The 16811-nt window shown below is 44.3% G+C and overlaps 2 protein-coding genes across 4 annotated transcripts in view; one reads left to right on the top strand and one right to left on the bottom strand.

The window, feature by feature from the left end:
* fancd2 (FA complementation group D2) overlaps positions 1 to 14971 on the bottom strand; it is a 28197-nt gene extending 13226 nt beyond the window's left edge. The window contains exons 1-32 of one of the 3 annotated variants that reach the window (XM_071348613.1): positions 14670 to 14951; positions 13574 to 13643; positions 13293 to 13430; positions 13129 to 13196; positions 12359 to 12465; positions 12153 to 12213; positions 11944 to 11996; positions 11746 to 11824; positions 11498 to 11622; positions 11286 to 11373; positions 10714 to 10818; positions 10414 to 10514; positions 10148 to 10259; positions 10027 to 10062; positions 9758 to 9904; positions 6016 to 6150; positions 5730 to 5861; positions 5375 to 5482; positions 5044 to 5153; positions 4823 to 4877; positions 4550 to 4669; positions 4280 to 4353; positions 3898 to 4047; positions 3627 to 3727; positions 2982 to 3097; positions 2702 to 2810; positions 2444 to 2545; positions 2241 to 2335; positions 1966 to 2124; positions 1545 to 1661; positions 1335 to 1463; positions 1135 to 1253 (exon numbers count right to left, since the gene is read on the bottom strand). In XM_071348613.1, coding sequence (XP_071204714.1) covers positions 1135 to 1253; positions 1335 to 1463; positions 1545 to 1661; positions 1966 to 2124; positions 2241 to 2335; positions 2444 to 2545; positions 2702 to 2810; positions 2982 to 3097; positions 3627 to 3727; positions 3898 to 4047; positions 4280 to 4353; positions 4550 to 4669; positions 4823 to 4877; positions 5044 to 5153; positions 5375 to 5482; positions 5730 to 5861; positions 6016 to 6150; positions 9758 to 9904; positions 10027 to 10062; positions 10148 to 10259; positions 10414 to 10514; positions 10714 to 10818; positions 11286 to 11373; positions 11498 to 11622; positions 11746 to 11824; positions 11944 to 11996; positions 12153 to 12213; positions 12359 to 12465; positions 13129 to 13196; positions 13293 to 13430; positions 13574 to 13640 — 3218 coding nt within the window. In that variant the 5' untranslated portion in view covers positions 13641 to 13643; positions 14670 to 14951. The other 2 variants (XM_071348620.1, XM_071348628.1) reach the window with 2 other exon arrangements.
* Positions 14972 to 15032: 61 nt separating this feature from the next.
* Positions 15033 to 16592, top strand: LOC139542812 (glutathione peroxidase 2-like). The gene is made up of 2 exons (XM_071348668.1): positions 15033 to 15416; positions 15809 to 16592. The coding sequence occupies exons 1-2, from the start codon at positions 15339 to 15341 to the stop codon at positions 16157 to 16159; spliced, it is 429 nt and encodes a 142-aa protein (XP_071204769.1). The 5' UTR covers positions 15033 to 15338; the 3' UTR covers positions 16160 to 16592.
* Positions 16593 to 16811: the final 219 nt, after the last annotated feature.

The following is a 16811-nucleotide window of genomic DNA, read 5'->3' as shown; positions in this document are numbered from 1 at the left end:
CCGATGGTCACTGACAGAGCTCCAGAGTTCCTCTGTGGAGATGGGAGAACCTTCCAGAAGGACAACCATCTCTGCAGCACTCCACCAATCATGCCTTTATGGTAGTGGCCAGATGGAAGCCACTCCTCAGTAAAAGGCACATGACAGCCCGCTTGGTGGTGGCAGCATCATGCTGTAGGGATGTTAGGAGACTAGTCAGGATCAAGGGAAAGATGAACGGAGAACAGTACAGAGAGATCCTTGATGAAAACCTGCTCCAGAGCCCTCAGGACCTCAGACTGGGGTGAAGGTTCAACTTCCAACAGGACAATGACCCTAAGCACACAGCAAAGACAACGCAGGAGTGGCTTCGGGACAAGTCTCTGAATGTCCTTGAGTGGCCCAGCCAGAGCCCGGACTTGAACCCAATCAAACATCTCTGGAGAGCCCTGAAAATAGCTGTGCAGCAACGCTCTCCATCCAACCTGACAGAGCTTGAGAGGATCTGCAGAGAAGAATGGGAGAAACTCCCCAAATACAGATGTGCCAAGCTTGTAGCGTCATACCCACGAAGACGCAAGGCTGTCATAGCTGCCAAAGGGGCTTCAACAAGTACTGAGTAAAGGGTCCAAATACTTACGTAAATGTGCTCAGTTTTTTCTTAATGAATTTGAAAAAAAAATAAAAAAAATTTTTTTTTGCTTTGTCATTATGGGGTATTGTGTGTAGATTGATGAGGGGGAAAAAACTTTTTAAACAATGTTAGAATAATTCTGTAACGTAACAAAATGTGTAAAAAGTGAACAGGTCTTTCCGAATGCACTGTATGTTAGAACCGGGCTGGAACAAAACAACACCAACCTCTCCGGGACCACAGATGCCAAACCCTGAGTAATTGTAATTTTGTTGAAGGTGAGGCGCTGTGATGATACTGTCCTGAAAGGCAGGAGTGTGCAGGTGGTCCCGTGTGGCTCAGTTGGTAGAGCATGGCGCTTGCAACGCCAGGGTTGTGGGTTCATTCCCCACGGGGGGACCAGGATGAATATGTATGAACTTTCCAATTTGTAAGTCGCTCTGGATAAGAGCGTCTGCTAAATGACTTAAAATGTAAAATGTAAAAAAATGCAGGTGGTGTTGTGTCGAGGTGTGACTGACCAACTGAAGGTGGTGTGTAGAACCTGTAGGAGGAGCTGGTAGGCTGAGGACAGCAGTTGATGCTCTCTCACATCCAGGCCCGAGGCATTCACCACCCCCTGGTTCTCAGACAGAAGAGTCTGCACACAGCAGGAAAGTGTCACAAAGAGGAACACTACAAACAATGAGCTAAATGTGTGCCGGGCAAAATAAATGTATACCTGGAAGTGATTGTGGCAGTTCTCCAGGTGGGTGCAGAGGGTGGGCAGCAGCTGGACACAGCAGGCGGCGATGTCTTTAGGGCTCTTCTGCTGCAGGTGGGAGAAACCCACGCTCTTGTCTGTTTTTCCCTGTAGCCAGAAGACAATGTGGGAAATGAAAGAGAAGCTTATGTTATGACTCACACAACTCACACAGTGTGTGTGTCCTACCTTGAGGAATGGGACTCTCTTGGCAGGGGCAGCAGTCAGACTGAACTCCAGTTTGCGCCACATATCCTCCAGCAGGAAGACTAACTCTGCTGGGCCCAGCTGCACCTCCTCACGCACCTGCACAGGACCACAGCATCTCTTTACAGCACACGGAAACATTGGAGGGATTCTAACTAGTGTCCCTGGCTTTATTTGAATGTGTATGAGACACATATAGGGTACACAGTTGGGGCCAATTTGTTTTTAACGGAGTCAAGTCAGAGAAAATTGCCTAACACCTTTATTATCATTGTTAAATTCAGTAATTTAATTTCCATTCAACTCATTAAATTGGCATGGTGTTCAAATGGAATTAGAGCCCAACCCTGATGGTGTACGGTGTGTGTGATGTGTCCAGGGTCTGGGCTGGGTGGTGTCCTACCTTGCTGTGAAGCTCACTGTCCAGCAGAGAGCGGGAGAGCAGGCCACACTGCAGCACACTGAGCACCTCCATGTCCAGCTCTCTGAAGAAGGGCCGGTAGGAAACCAGACTGACCCCAGGCCTGGTGGCCTCCTGAACCTTCTCCTTCTCTGCATGGTCCTGCAGGGGTAGAAGGAACACCAAAAAAAATATCATTTAATTCCCTGGTAAAGAAAGTTCTGTAAGAGTCACATAATGTGACGAAGGTGAGAGGTCAGAGGTCTGTGTGTGTTCACCTGGTGGGTCTCCTCTGCCTCTGTGCCCTCCTCCAGCTGAGAGCTGTCTGCTGATGAGTTCTTAGCAGGGGCTTTCCTCTTCTTACCAGTACCCTCTGCAAGACAACCACCACAATAAGTGTTGAATAAAAAAATAAAAAATAAATGATATTTTCCCTGGTCAGTATACAGAGTAAGGTACTGTCCCTTTTAGATTTGCTTACCTTTCTTTCCCTTCTTTGGAGCAGCAGAGGAGCTAGACAATGGAGCTCCCTCTGTACTCTCCCCATCAAAGTTGGCTAGAGGAGGGGCATAGCCAGGGGTTGCTGAAACACAAAAGCAGGAATGGTCAAATGAATGGATACAAAAAAGTAGGGATTGTCAAATTAACAGTCCATGGAATTTTCACATTTTCTAAAGCATGTAAGATTGAAACATTTTGATCAGAAAAGTGTTGATAAAATGAGTGTGCAGTATAGTACCTGCCAAAGTCCTCTCCAATAGAGTCTGGAGGTAGGTGATGTTCTGAAGACGAGTCACCACCTTCATCTTCATCTCAGGGTCTTTCTGACTGCAGAATGCATTCACAACCTGTACACACACACACACACACACACACACACACACTCTCTAAAGGGCTGTGTGCAAAAATAAACTCACATTGGCATATACAATACAAAGAAATCATATGGACTCCACAGCATCTCCAAGGCGTCTCGCTATAGACCAGAATTCTCTTGTCTAAGACAGAGCTGTAGTAACCTCTCTAAACCAGTTGATGGTGTGGAAGAGCAGGCCACAGAGGAACTCTCTCTCAGGCTTGGACAGGCTCTCTGACTTCTCCACCACATCCATGTCAGTCAGGATCAGAGGGCAGCCTGCAAACAGACACCCACACACACACAGACTCCCATTAGAACCACAAGAACCAGAGCAGATCTCATACACTCCCAGCAGGCCGTGTTGAAACACCATGGGTCTGCTGCCATGTAGCCATACATGATCTACAGTGCCTGAAGTGTTCTCACGTTCAAAAAGTACTTGTACATACAGAAAAAAAAGAGGAGTATGAGAAGCACTGCCAAGGCACACAATAGTAGATTTTGGTAAACAGAAGGTGCTCTTTGGTAAAAGGGGTAAATTGGTTATCAAAAAGAAAGGAGGACCAAGGCACTCTTCATATAATGCCTTTATTTGTATGGCATGTTCAATGGAAATAAAGTTTTATGTGCATTTCCATTGAACATGCCATACGAATAAAGGCATTTTAATTAATTATATGAAGAGTGCCTTGGTCCTCCTTTCTTTTTGAGTACTTGGACATAGTTCAGTAGACTTTTTGGCCCAGTGAGAACCAGTTCATGTGTGTCCCTACTCCATCAGACAAAACCCAGGACTCCTCCTCACCCAGTAGAGCATCTATCTCCTCCAGGTCACCCTGGTGCTGCTGCTCCTCACACAGCCTGAGCAGCCGGAAGAACGGAGACAGGCACAGAGGAGACACTCGCCTACAGAACCACACATAACAGAGAGAAATACACTGTTAAGATGCTCCACTTCAAAACATTTAATAACACACTATTGCTTTATCCATATCACATCATGATTCAACTCTGTATGGACATTCGGCATTGTTTTGCATTAGATAATCAAAATTGTAGCCAATGTAGTGTCTGACCTCTGGGTCTTGTTGTTCCCAGTCTGGCTCCACAGCTCCCCCTTGTGCTGGAGGTCATCAGACAGTAGTTGCAGCAGGTTGATGGCAATGCCTCCCTGACTCTCTTCATCATCCAGGTTGTACATCATACAGGCGGGGAAGGGGAAGGACCTAGGACATACAAGGGGAGGAAGAGCAGAAGGTAGGTTATTACTGGAACTTGGACCCGGTTACATGGTCAGGGAAACTGCCTACATAACACACTATTTACAAAACACACATTGATGCGTTTCTTGAAACGTCAAGACATCATAAGTACAGTTCTGTAATGACTTGCTGCCAGCCGTATATAGTTGACCTATATTACCTCCACTCAGTCCCTGGGCAGTAGTGCACCACTCACCCAGTTATATCTGGTCCCAGATCCACCACAAAGTCTTCCTGGAAGTCCTCCAGCACACTCTTCCCTATCCAGGCCTGCGTGAACACACCAGATGCACAGCGGCAGTGTTAATAGCTACCCTTTTAAATTTGGCAGTCCCCCAGTGTTGTCATAACATCTACAATAAAAAGGGTCCATTTGGTTTATAAAAAAGGTGAAGTATCGTTGAAAGAGGACCATAAAAGAACTATTAAAGTGTGTCTTGAGGGTTTATGTGAGAGGCAGACAGACCTGCACCAGAGGGTCCAGAGTGCAGGTGAGGACCAGGTTGGCTAGTTCATCATAGTAGAGAGCAGCAGCTTCAGGAGAGCTTTCACTGCACGACCGTACCAGCTCCAGCAGGGCCGTCACCTACACAGACAGGTCAGCACACACTTATGCATATAGAGTCGCACACACCATCCACTTACAGGCATTCTCCCAGCACTAGGAAAGGAAAACTCTTAGAGTGCATCAGCCCTTCATTCAGACTACATAGACAGTGGTCCTGCCTATACCACTCACCTGTCTGTATGTCTCCTTGGGCAATGTGCCACCTTGAGAATCCTCCACTTTGGGCCTAGAGAGAGAAGACTCAGAATTTACAAAATGGATACTGAGGCACAATAAGTCTCCCCACTGAGTGGAAAAATGAGAGGCATCGTTGGGGCTCTTTTTTCCACCAGGAGCTAACAGGATTAAGTCTGGTAAGTGCAGAGTGGATGTGAGAGGGCAGCAGTTCCTACCTGCAGGCCCCCATGCTGCCCACCACCATGACAGCACCGATGATGCCAATGCGCTTGTACTTGGGCACGGTGCTGGAGAGCTGCTTACGGACCACTATGTGCATGTCATCCTGAGAACAGAGACAGAGGAAGCAGATGTGGATATGTGGCATAAGGAATGACACAGGGAGAAAGATACAAGCGATACAGAGAATAATGTACAGATAAAAACATGGCACCACATTACCTACCATCTCTGTGGTGTGGTTGTTTCACAGTACTGTCTTCAGTGCTGCTCCCATAGAAATTAAATAGGCCTATATATCCTTGATTGACCCACAGTGACCCTCACCTGGATGTGTGTGCCCTGCTGCTGCTGTCCGAAGGCCAGGCCACTGAGCAGGTGGAAGAGCCTGCGGATCTGCTGGGGAGTCAGGTTGTCCATGTAGTCCAGGATACCCTTCAGACACACACACACACACACACACACACACACACACACACACACACACACACACACACACACACACACACACACACACACACACACACACACACACACACACACACACACACACACACACACACACACACCAGGGAGAGGTTAGTAACAACAACCCTGTGAGGACAACTCTCAGTCAAATACAGAATAGATAGATGGCTTGTGATCAGTTGGAAACATTTCTTGGGGACAGTTGAATCCTCACCTTGACAAAGATGGCGTAGAGGGCCATCTCAGAGGGTTTCTCTGTCACCAGGCCACACAGCAGCTCCAGAGCCACGTCCACCTCGCCACCCACGCCACTGCAAACGTGGGTCACCAGGGAGCCCACCACCTCCTAATAGAAAACAACAGAAATAACCATAAGATACTACTGAACAGACTCACACAGAAAACAAGAACTGAAAACGCTTGACAATGGATATGAGCGTGAAGCATATTTTAGCCAGCACACATGCATAAAGACATCATTTGTACACACACGCACAGACCTGCTGGCAGTAGGAGTCAAAGGCAGTGAATGAGAGTCTGTACATGTGTCCACCGATGGGCACCACACAAGGGTCAGGGGAACGCAGCAGACTCTGGGCCAGGGCCAAGATGGAGGGAAAGTAACCTCTCATCACCTAAACACACACAGCATCAGCACCACATTAACACCTCAGTCACACAGCTCATCTTTACCTTATACTATTTATTTTCTCAAATCGGCTTCCCTTTCCTCAGCCTCAGCCCCAGTTCCATCCCTCAGCTATATACCATAGGACGTTCACTCACTGCTCTAGAATGTAGTAAATATGGGTCACTTCAAGAGGGCGCTACTAAATGAATGTCTAAACTTAGTTGTTTTCTTTGCCCTATGTCATTATGAATCACATACAATTATTAAATGATTGTTCTCTACAATATTAGAACTTTAAAAATGCCCACATCAGTAGAAATCCACTTTTTCGAGCTGAAAAAGCTTACCCATGATGTTACACAACGATTTAAGTCAATAAATCATTGTTTTAGACAAAGTATGATATATTTGGGCTTGAAGAGACAAATCCGAAATGCCCACTTTGTGCAAATGCGGCGTCTTTTCCTTGATGACATAAATTATTTATTTTCAGCCTTATTTTGTTTCAGGCCTGGGTTTTATTTGAATGTTACCATCCACCAGCATGGCATTGTTTATACATCAGAAACAACTGCAATGTTATTCCTCTTTGTGACTGAGATGAGCCAAATAGCCTTGTGTCCACCTGAGCCATGGAGCAAATAAAAATAGGACAATTACCATAATCCATTGGATAATTAGTTAATTAACACTTTTTTTTAGCTAGTCTGTAAAAAAAAAAATATATATATATATTATACAGTGCCTTCGGAAAGTATTCAGACCCCTCGACTTTTTCCAAAAATGTTTACATTAAATTTAAAAAACAATTTCCCCTCAATCTACACACAATTATCCACAATGACAAATCAAAACCAGGTTTTTAGAAATGTTTTCAAATGTATAAATATATGACTGAAATATCACATTTACTTAAGCATTCCGACCCTTTACTCAGCACTTTGTTGAAAAACCTTTGGCAGAGATTATAGCTGGGTATGACGCTACAAGCTTGGCACACCTGTATTTGAGGAGTATCTCCCATTCTTCTCTGCAGATCCTCTCAAGCTCTGTCATGTTGGATGGGGAGCGTCACTACACAGCTATTTTCTGGCCTTTCCAGAGATGTTCAAGTCCGGGCTCTGGCTGGGCCACTCAAGGACATTCGGAGACTTGTCCCAAAGCCACTTGTTGTCTTGGCTGTTTGCTTAGGGTTGTTGTCCTGTTGGAAGGTGAACCTTCGTCTCAGTCTGAGCGCTCTGGAGCAGGTTTCCATCAAGTATCTCTCTGTACATTTCTCCGTTCATCTTTCCTTCGATCCTGACTAGTCTCCCAGTCCCTACCTCTGAAAAACATCCCCACAGCATGATGCTGCCACGACCATGCTTCACCGTAGGGATGGTGCCAGGTTTCCTCCAGACATAACGCTTGTCATTCAGGACAAAGAGTTCAATTTTGGTTTCCTCAAACCAGAGAATCTTGTTTCTCATGGTCTGAGAGTCTTTAGGTGCCTTTTGGCAAACTCCAAGAGGGCTGTCATGTCCCTTTTACTGAGGAGTGGCTTCGTCTGACCACTCTACCATAATGGCCTGATTGACAACCATCCCTGCAGCACTCCACCAGAGTGCTGCAGAGTGGTCTGTCAGAGTGACCATTAGGTTCTTGGTCACCTCCCTGACCAAGGCCCTTCCCTGATTGCTCAGTTTGGCCGGGCGGCCGGCTCTAGGAAGAGTCTTGGTGGTTCCAAACTTCTTTCATTTAAGAATGATGGAAGCCACTGTGTTCTTAGGGACCTTCAACGCTGCAGACATTTTTGGTACCCTTCCCCAGATCTGTGCCTCAACACAATCCTGTCTCGGCGCTCAACGGACAATTCCTTCGACCTCATGGCTTGGTTTTTGCTCTGACATGCACTGTCAACAGTGGGACCTTTATATAGACAGATGTGTGCCTTTCCAAATCATGTCCAATCAATTGAATTTACCACAGGTGTACTCCAATCAAGTTGTAGAAACATCTCAAGGATGATCAATGGAAACCGAATGCACCTGAGCTCAATTCCTAGTCTCAAACCAAAGGGTCTGAATACTTATGTAAATGAGATATGTTTATTTTTTATAAATTTGCAAACATTTCTAAAAACCTGTTTTCACTTTGTCATTATGGGGTATTGTGTGTAAATTGATGAGGAAAAAATGTATTTAATCAAATTTTTGAAAAAGGCTGAAACATAACAAAATGTGGAAAAAGTAATGGGGTCTGAATACACTGTATCTCTGACCATTTTATAAATGGTATAATTGCATCACATGATAGCATTTTGCAAACCAGCTCCCCCCAACTACACGCTCCACTGCTTTGATTGGTGTAACGTTAGCTAGAAACCACAAGTGTCTATCCAGATAATGAAAAAGCATCCGCAAAATAAAATTCAAGGAACTTATAGTTCGATGCAATTTGCAGGGTGCATGACCACGAGCAAAGTCATTCTAGCATATAAGTACATTTTCCCTTTGAGAACCATGAGCACGGGCTAACTTGGCTTTGCTGTACCACAGCCGAAGCCTGCCAGCAGCCTAACGTTACCTACTAAAAGTTGCACCATGTCCAATACAAAAAAACGCATACCAGCCATCTTTCAAAAGTTATCCATATTAATGGAACTTCATCTTATTCGTTCTATTTCTTTGGCAGATTCGCGGCCGCAATTTATGAAAGATGCCAAAACTTTGGCGATAACAATAGATGGTGAAGTCAAAGATAGGCCAGTGGTTTCCATCAATAGAGATAAGGGGTGTGCAACTATAGTTTAGTACAATATCAACGTTAACAGACATAGAAGTGCAAAGCTATTTTGCTAGCAGCCACAAGTAAATTAGCTCATAATGAAAAAGCAAGATATTTGTGCAAAAAACAATGCATGGCCATCATATTTCTGTGTATCATAGACAGAATGTAGCCAGCGACATTTCCTAATGTTTGTTTGAAGTTCATCTTGCAAACGTGACTCAGTTCCACCAGCTCTGCCAGGAGGAATGGGCCAAAATTCACCCAACTTATTGTGGGAAGCTTGTGGAAGGCTACCCGAAATGTTTGACCCAAGTTCAACAATTTAAAGGCAATGCTACCAAATACTAATTGAGTGTATGTAAACTTCTGACCCACTGGGAATGTGATGAAGGAAATAAAAGCTGAAATAAATCATTCTCTACTATTATTCAGACATTTCACATTATTAAAATAAAGTGGTGATCCTAACTGACCTAAAACAGGGAATTTTTACCTGGATTAAATGTCAGGAATTGTGAAAAACTGAGTTTAAATGTATTTGGCTAAGGTGCATGTAAACTTCCGACTTCAACTGTAGATAGATAGAGAATACAAAGCAAAAATATCTAGATATATATCTATTAGGCCCAATTTTTGTTTTGTATTCCACGGATTTCATTTAGAACAAGCCAACGTTATCACACACGAACCTGCAGCCACTAGCTTGTCAGTTGATGTTCAAAGTTAGCACCGTTCTGCCCTCGGACAGAGTTCTATTTAGCAGCGACAATAGGGACAAGAATGGGGCTAAGGACAAGCTTCACTTAGAGACAGACAGGACTACTGTTACAGGACTTTCCCACCTGTGCATAGCCCCTGAAGGTTTTCTGTAGCAGAGCCTCCTGGATTTGTCCTGCTCTCACTTTGACCTTCAGCACCCTCTCAGCCCCACGCCGGCTGTGGTTGGCATTGGTGGTGTGCAGGATGAACAGCACCAGCAGGTCAATGACCTGACCGACAGACACAAAAATACACACGTGCACACAGGATCAACGAGTTATCTGCCAAGTACCAGCCTGTATGAAATTGTAGGAATAGAGAGGAGAATCCGAGAAAGATGTGTCCGACTTACCTTGTGATCCTCTGCTGTGTCTACATTCTCTATGGCCTGCAGAACAACACAGGGAGTGTCACATGGTGAAATAGTAACTGGCTGTTGATATAACACCTGTAGAGTTTCCTATTCTCCCTACCTTAAGCCAGGCCTCAGAGGTGGTCTTCTGGAAGCGCACTGCAGACTTAATGCCATCCAACACCAAGGCAACACTGTCCTGGCTAATGCTGGATGCTGAGGTGTTGGGGGACCTGATGGAAAAATGTGACCAGAAACAGCCTTGCCATTTAGAATAGCGGTAAATGTAAAATCCCACTAAAGGTAGTGCTATGTGGATTCATAACAGTATGCAATGGTGCTCTGCGGAGATTAGGAGGGTATTGGTGTTGGCGCAAAATGTCTCACTCGGTTGTCCCCTTGTTCTTCATGCGGCTCTGAGAAGCCTGCAGCACCGGAGGGAGAACACACAGCTCCAACTCCAGCTTCTTACGCAGGTCACACACCACCTGATACCCCACAGAGAACCCGGTACCACTCAGTGAGACCAATACACATCATCATCACTGCAGATTGTAGTCTGTAATGGGGAAACATTTTGTGTGGTGGTAATATAGAAACTTTGTGAGGCACTTTTCATTTGTTCTTGTTATTAGAAAGAGAAGTGCAAGACTATATGCAAGGACACCACTGTGTGTGACCTCTGACCTCTAGGGCGTCTGAGGAAGAGATGGAGTGTAGGATGAACTTCACCACCACAGGCAGGTCCTCCAACTGGACAGCAGACAGGGTGGCCATGACAGACACACGCACCTTACACACAGGACACACAGAGACCGCAGACGTTTTAGGACGAAATGTACATTATGGGGTGTGCAATATTGTATGTATTGTTTTAATGTATTGATTTTTGGTACAACTTTGTGGTAAAGGAGCACTTTGTCGATGCAAAACAAATATATGTGTAAATAGAAAATCACTGTCTCATCTAAGTAAGGGCCATAGATACTCATAAAGCAGCTATTAGTCAACAAGCCACTTGATGAAATTTCCTCAGGATAACTGTAAGTACATAGGACATCAGTCAATAGCATAATTGTTACACGGACAAATGATGTCAGTGTAATGAGCGAAATACACCTTTGCATAAATAAGCCCTGAGCTGTGAACACATCATGAATCATTGAACAGATCCAACACAGTGTAATTCTACTCTTACTGACTCCCCAATGAGAGCTTTAGCCAGAAACATGAGTGTGTTTTTGTGTGTGTGGGGCTACCTCAGCCAACAGAGTGGTGCTCAGATTCAAGCTTGAGAAGGCATCCAGGATTGGCACAGTCAGCTGAGTGTTTTCCTGGAGTAAGGAGCTAAAGAGGAAAGGAGAGAGAGAGAATAGGGGGTAGATACAGCAGATGTTCACATCACTGGGACTATCCTATCATGACATCACATATTACCACACAAGACTGCCTCTAACAGGGCTCCACCTACTTTAGCTCCCTGGCAATGTCACTGTGCTGGGAGTCCTCCAGGATCTCTGGCAGACTGGTGATGATGTCACACTGTATCTCAACCGACGCCACGGAAACCAGCTGCATCAGCTTACCTGCTAACTCCTATAGCGACAGGGTACAATTAGGTCAGAAGGAAGTCAGTCAAGTTCTGCTACTTAGTGGGAATATACAGGTGGAATAAGTGTAGACTATAGGTTAGATCTGCTGTCATAGTAATATGAGTACCTTGCTGTCTATGATTTTGTCTAACCACTTGAGCTGGTTGACAATAACACGAGGGATATTGAGACCATCCTCTCCGGCACTACAGGGAATAGAAAGGCAAATGTAAAGGGTCATTTGGTTAGAGTACAAGAAAATCTATATAGTCAACTTGTATGTGTAAGGCAACAAACAACATGTTGTTGTTTTTAAAGCACTTACCCATCAAACATGAACTCGGGAAGCTTCTCAAACAAAGTGTTGATTACCAAAACCTAACACAAAAAGAAAAGAACATGTGGGTTTTAGGTTCCATTTGAAATTGTGGATACATTCAAAGTTCACACCCAGTGGCCAATGACAAGGAAAGACATCACAGTTCAGACACTACTCAGGCCAGTGTGTTTTTGCATAGAGAGAGGCTGTCATACCTGCAGCATCTCGATCCCAAGCAGCATGCGCAGCAGACTCTCCTGGAATGAGCTGACAGAGCTGGACCACAGACAGGACACAAAGTGACACAATCATAACGACATTTATGTTTCCATGTACCAATTAGAAAATTTTACACTGACACTAAGCAAAGGTTTATTAGAATTTGATGGCCCCCACAGAGAGCCAGGTACCATGGTATCACCTTAAGTCCCCATCGGCCAGGCGTGGTACACAGGGTAGGAGGCAGTTCCTGAACCTCTCAGGATCCTCAATGTGAGACTCCAGTCCTGTGATGAACTCCTGCACAATCTGTTGGCCATCAAGGTTAGAAAATCAGGCACACTTTATAGCCTTTACAATTTTTAGTGTGCACTGTCCACTCTCGTCTCTAAATTAAGATTAAAAAATTCCAAACAAGTCAGATTTCTGAATAAACTTAATTTGAACATACTACCTCTTGTCCTCTGATTTCGTCCTTCTCCCAGTGAAAATTCTATCAAAATACTATTATTAAACCAACTTCAAAACACGGGTCTCAGTTTGTGGTTATCACAGTTTGTTTGCTCATCACCTAAGGCACACGCACAAAACGGAAGTACAAGCACACGATGCATGCAAACTAACCGAAGTCTTGCAGGTGTTTACATGGTTTTGAGCACGTACCAGGTGATCGAAATCTCAACGACAGTAACAGCGTTTTGAAAAGTTGGGTTAGTAATAGTTTCTTGTGGACATTTCTTCTCCACTTTCTACCCGAATAAGGACCAACCACACAGACAACCAATAGAGTACGTTCAAATGAAATGTTATTCAACATTCTGGCTCGTCGAGCTCATGAAGGGACATGTTCCAAACAAATGTATGGCATTAATCTCACTGTGTAACCATGGTGGTATCACAGCCTGATTTATTAGGCAACACGCTTTACAGAATGTGCAATACCAAAGACAGTATTTGAAACATTATACTCACACCGGGGTATCTGGGACTCTTTTTCAGACGTTGCTGCAGTCTCTTTTGGAAAACCACTTGGTCCACAGCTTACAAAGCAATAAAATTATGCATTATCCAACAATTGCCAGTTTAAAACAATAGTCAGTCAATATGTTGATGATGTTGGTGTGTGTCTTGCTTACCAATCTCATTGGATGTACTGCCCTGTCTCAAGATAACACCAGCCTCGTGCAGAAATTGGCCAAAGACTGAGTCAATACTGGTGTCCTCCTGAGCTGTGGTCTTGGACTGATGGCCAGTGGTCCTACTCTTCTTGGACTCTGAATGAAGGAGGGGATAGAGCCCTAATGAACTGACAGACAGTACATGTAGCGAGCTAGTTTGTGCATTGTACTCATGACATGAGACAGGCAAAGTCAAAAACAAACACAGTCTGGTGGTTTGGTTTGTTTGGGAGCCTTACTTGACACATCTGGAGGTGCAGCACTTTCGCTTTTGTCCACAGAGGAGCGTCTCTTCTTTCGCATCATCCTCTGTAAAATGTTACCACAGATAGAACAATGAGAAAGATATTTCACCCGATGCATAAATGTGAAGCATCCGCTTGGGGTTTCCCCTCACTACCAAATATGGTAGTGAGAGGAAGCCCACTTGCTGTGGAAGAAGTAACGAATGTTTCAATACCGTTTTCTGTTCCCAAAACTAGAATTTGTTATGAACAGAGTGGACTAAGTTTTTTAGACTTTACCCTTTACAAAAAGTTTTTAAAAATCGCGTTGTTTATGAGAGAAAATGTGAATTTAGTTAATGCACACGCGCACTTCACATTGGAGGTGTTGCCTAATGGAAATATGCAGATGTATGCTAGAACGAGCCAATAGGATCTTGCTAGCTCGTTGTTGGCTCTGCCCACCTCCTTGCTTGTTATGCCCACTATGACTCATTTGTTCCCATTGGAAACGAAAGGTTGAGGTCTATCTTGGTTTAGTTATTTTTTTAAATCGTTGATGTTACTGCACGAGACAAGGCGGGTTCACGTCAAAGGGCAATGGTTTGTTTGATACTAGCTTGCTAAATTGACCTGTTCTGACACAGGCTAAAGGCCACCTGATGATGATATGACGCTGAAATTCATGGTTAGCAGGCCATTTTACAGCATGCAATGTTACTGGCGCAAAGTTGCCCTCGAAGGCCTCCCGAGTGGCGCTACGGTATGAGGCACTGCATCTCAGTGCTAAGAGAAGTCACTAAACACCCTGGTTCGATTCCAGGCTGTGTCACAACGCACAATTTGCCAAGAGTCGTCCGGTTTAGACCTTCATTGTAAATTAGAATGTGTTCTTAACTGACTTGGCTAGTTAAAAAGGTTCAATAAAAATAAGTAGCTAACCACTCTGCTACCATTGTTAGGTTGAGAAATTGGCTAGGTGACTACTGCTACTTACGTTAACTGTCTAACTTGCAATATTGGTCGAGTGGATTGTCACGGAAGCGTGGCCTACATCAAGTACTTTATTTTTCTCACTTAGCTAGGAAGAATAGCAAAGAATGAAACTTACTGTACGAACTGGTGAACGAAACTGTTGTCAAAGTACAGGACAGATTCCCGCGCGTGTTTTGCATTGAGGGACCTTCTAGAAAGTCTAGACAGTGGCGATAGCAAAATCTGTGAAACACATGGCTGGGACTTGATTTAGACGCCCACGAGGTGTCATTATTTGTATCGTCTTAAATTATTCATGAACATTGTTATTTGTTCTGGATAAGGCATGCTTATGCCATTTTAATTACACAACATATCCCCCAAAAATGTAGACTTTCCCTAAAATGTTCAGGAAGTACCTCCCATTTCCCTGTTGAGTACCCTGGGCGGTACTGATTCATTACGCCGATTCTGTTGCAAAACGTTTCTAAAACAGAAGCAAACTGAACGAAACGAGGAGGAACCTACCTGAATTTGTCCAATAGAAACTCTCGTTTTCGTTGCAAAACGCAACTGTTTGGACTAATGAGCACACCCGTTGTATAAAAAGTCCAGCAACAGCCCTGTTTAGCAGACAGAAGCGTGGTTGATGTCTATCGGGAACATGTCTGGAAGTGAGTTCTACCACATGACGGCAAAGCTAATTTCAGGAGATTTTTTACAATTCTCGTCACTTGGCGGTAAAGTGGTGTTGATCGAGAATGTGGCGTCTCTCTGAGGTACGACCACCAGGGATTACACCCAGATGAACGAGCTCCATGAACGGTACACCGACAAGGGTCTCGTGATTCTGGGGGTGCCCTGCAATCAATTCGGACATCAGGTAAATCCGGGGGGGATGGATTTCTCAACACTTAAGATAGGGTAATGTAACTTTCTGATCATAGCTCATCATCAATGCAAACTTGCCAGGTGCAGTCCAGACTGCTCTGACCGGTTGGTAGTTGGAGTGTGGTGGGCAGGTGGATCACAAATTAATCTGTTCTTGCTGTAGTTCAATAAACCTGTGTGAGTGACCTGGTACTATTTGGACATTGTCCCACACCAGGTTCTATAGTCCTCAATCCCAAATGAAGGGGAAAGAACATGTGGGGTTCTTTACAGTTTATTGAGGGTTCTGGTTCTGACTGGACAAGGGACTTATTTTGATAGACCACTTGAGATCAAACTTTGCCTGTACATATTACATATTCTTCCCACAATCTACTCCTGCAGGAGAACTGCAATAACGAAGAGATTCTGATGTCCTTGAAGTATGTCCGTCCGGGAAATGGCTTTGAGCCCAACTTCCAGCTCCTTGAGAAAGTGGATGTGAACGGGAAGCACGCCCACCCCCTGTTTGTGTACCTCAAGGAGAAGCTGCCGTTCCCAAGCGACGATCCCATGGCCTTAATGAACGACCCCAAATGCATCATCTGGAGTCCCGTTGGCAGGAATGACATCGCCTGGAACTTTGAGAAGTTTCTCATTGGGCCAGACGGCGAGCCATTCAAACGCTACAGCAGGAGATTCCCGACCATCGACATTGAGGGTGACATCAAGAAGCTTCTCAACACGGCAAACTAAACCGTCCCAGTGTTGGTCACACAGAGACAATGGGGAGGAGTAGAAATCATGCCAATGTGGGTGTGATATGCATTTCAAAGTATAAAGTATTGACACCTTGCATGTATGGGCACACCTTGGAAAATGTCCTTGGCTGTAACTCAAAAGGCAACAGCTGGACTTTCAACAGTTTACTGTTCAATAAATACTTCCTCCTAGCTCTGTGTGACTACAGCACCCATTATATTTTTAAATCATGTACTGTGCTCTCCTGTGCAAAATGCTACTGTGTTCTGAACTTTTATTAAATGAAGCCATCCTTTGAAACCACACCTTTTGTGAGGGGGATATCTGATGAAATATAAAAGTCTTAACATAACAGTTGCATTGGGCCCATGTAAAGCATGACTGTCTTACTGTAACAAGTTGACCAAATAAATATTTTTACTAAGAATCTTTGTATTTATTCTTGTCTCAGTCTTCATAGTATTTTACAGGAGTTTGGTGTGCGTAATGCTTAGGTCCAATGTGAAAGTTTGGCAACAATATGGTGTAGGGTGAGGTTTCCCTTAGATGCTAATCTTGGGTCAGTTTTGCATTTCTCCCACTAATAGTTAAGTTTAGCATGGGGAAGATGATTCTAGATTTGGACACCAGAGCCAAACGTGCTGAA

The sequence above is a fragment of the Salvelinus alpinus genome, chromosome 2 (genome assembly GCF_045679555.1).
Source record: "Salvelinus alpinus chromosome 2, SLU_Salpinus.1, whole genome shotgun sequence".
NCBI lineage: Eukaryota > Metazoa > Chordata > Actinopteri > Salmoniformes > Salmonidae > Salvelinus > Salvelinus alpinus.
This window is presented reverse-complemented; position numbering and strand designations above follow the sequence as displayed.

Bases quoted from the DNA above. Each gene is read 5' to 3' on its own strand.
- LOC139542812 (XM_071348668.1), top strand. From the start codon at position 15,339: ATGAACGAGCTCCATGAACGGTACACCGACAAGGGTCTCGTGATTCTG. The intron at 15,417-15,808 runs GTAAATCCGGGG...CTACTCCTGCAG, and splicing joins GCAATCAATTCGGACATCAG to GAGAACTGCAATAACGAAGA.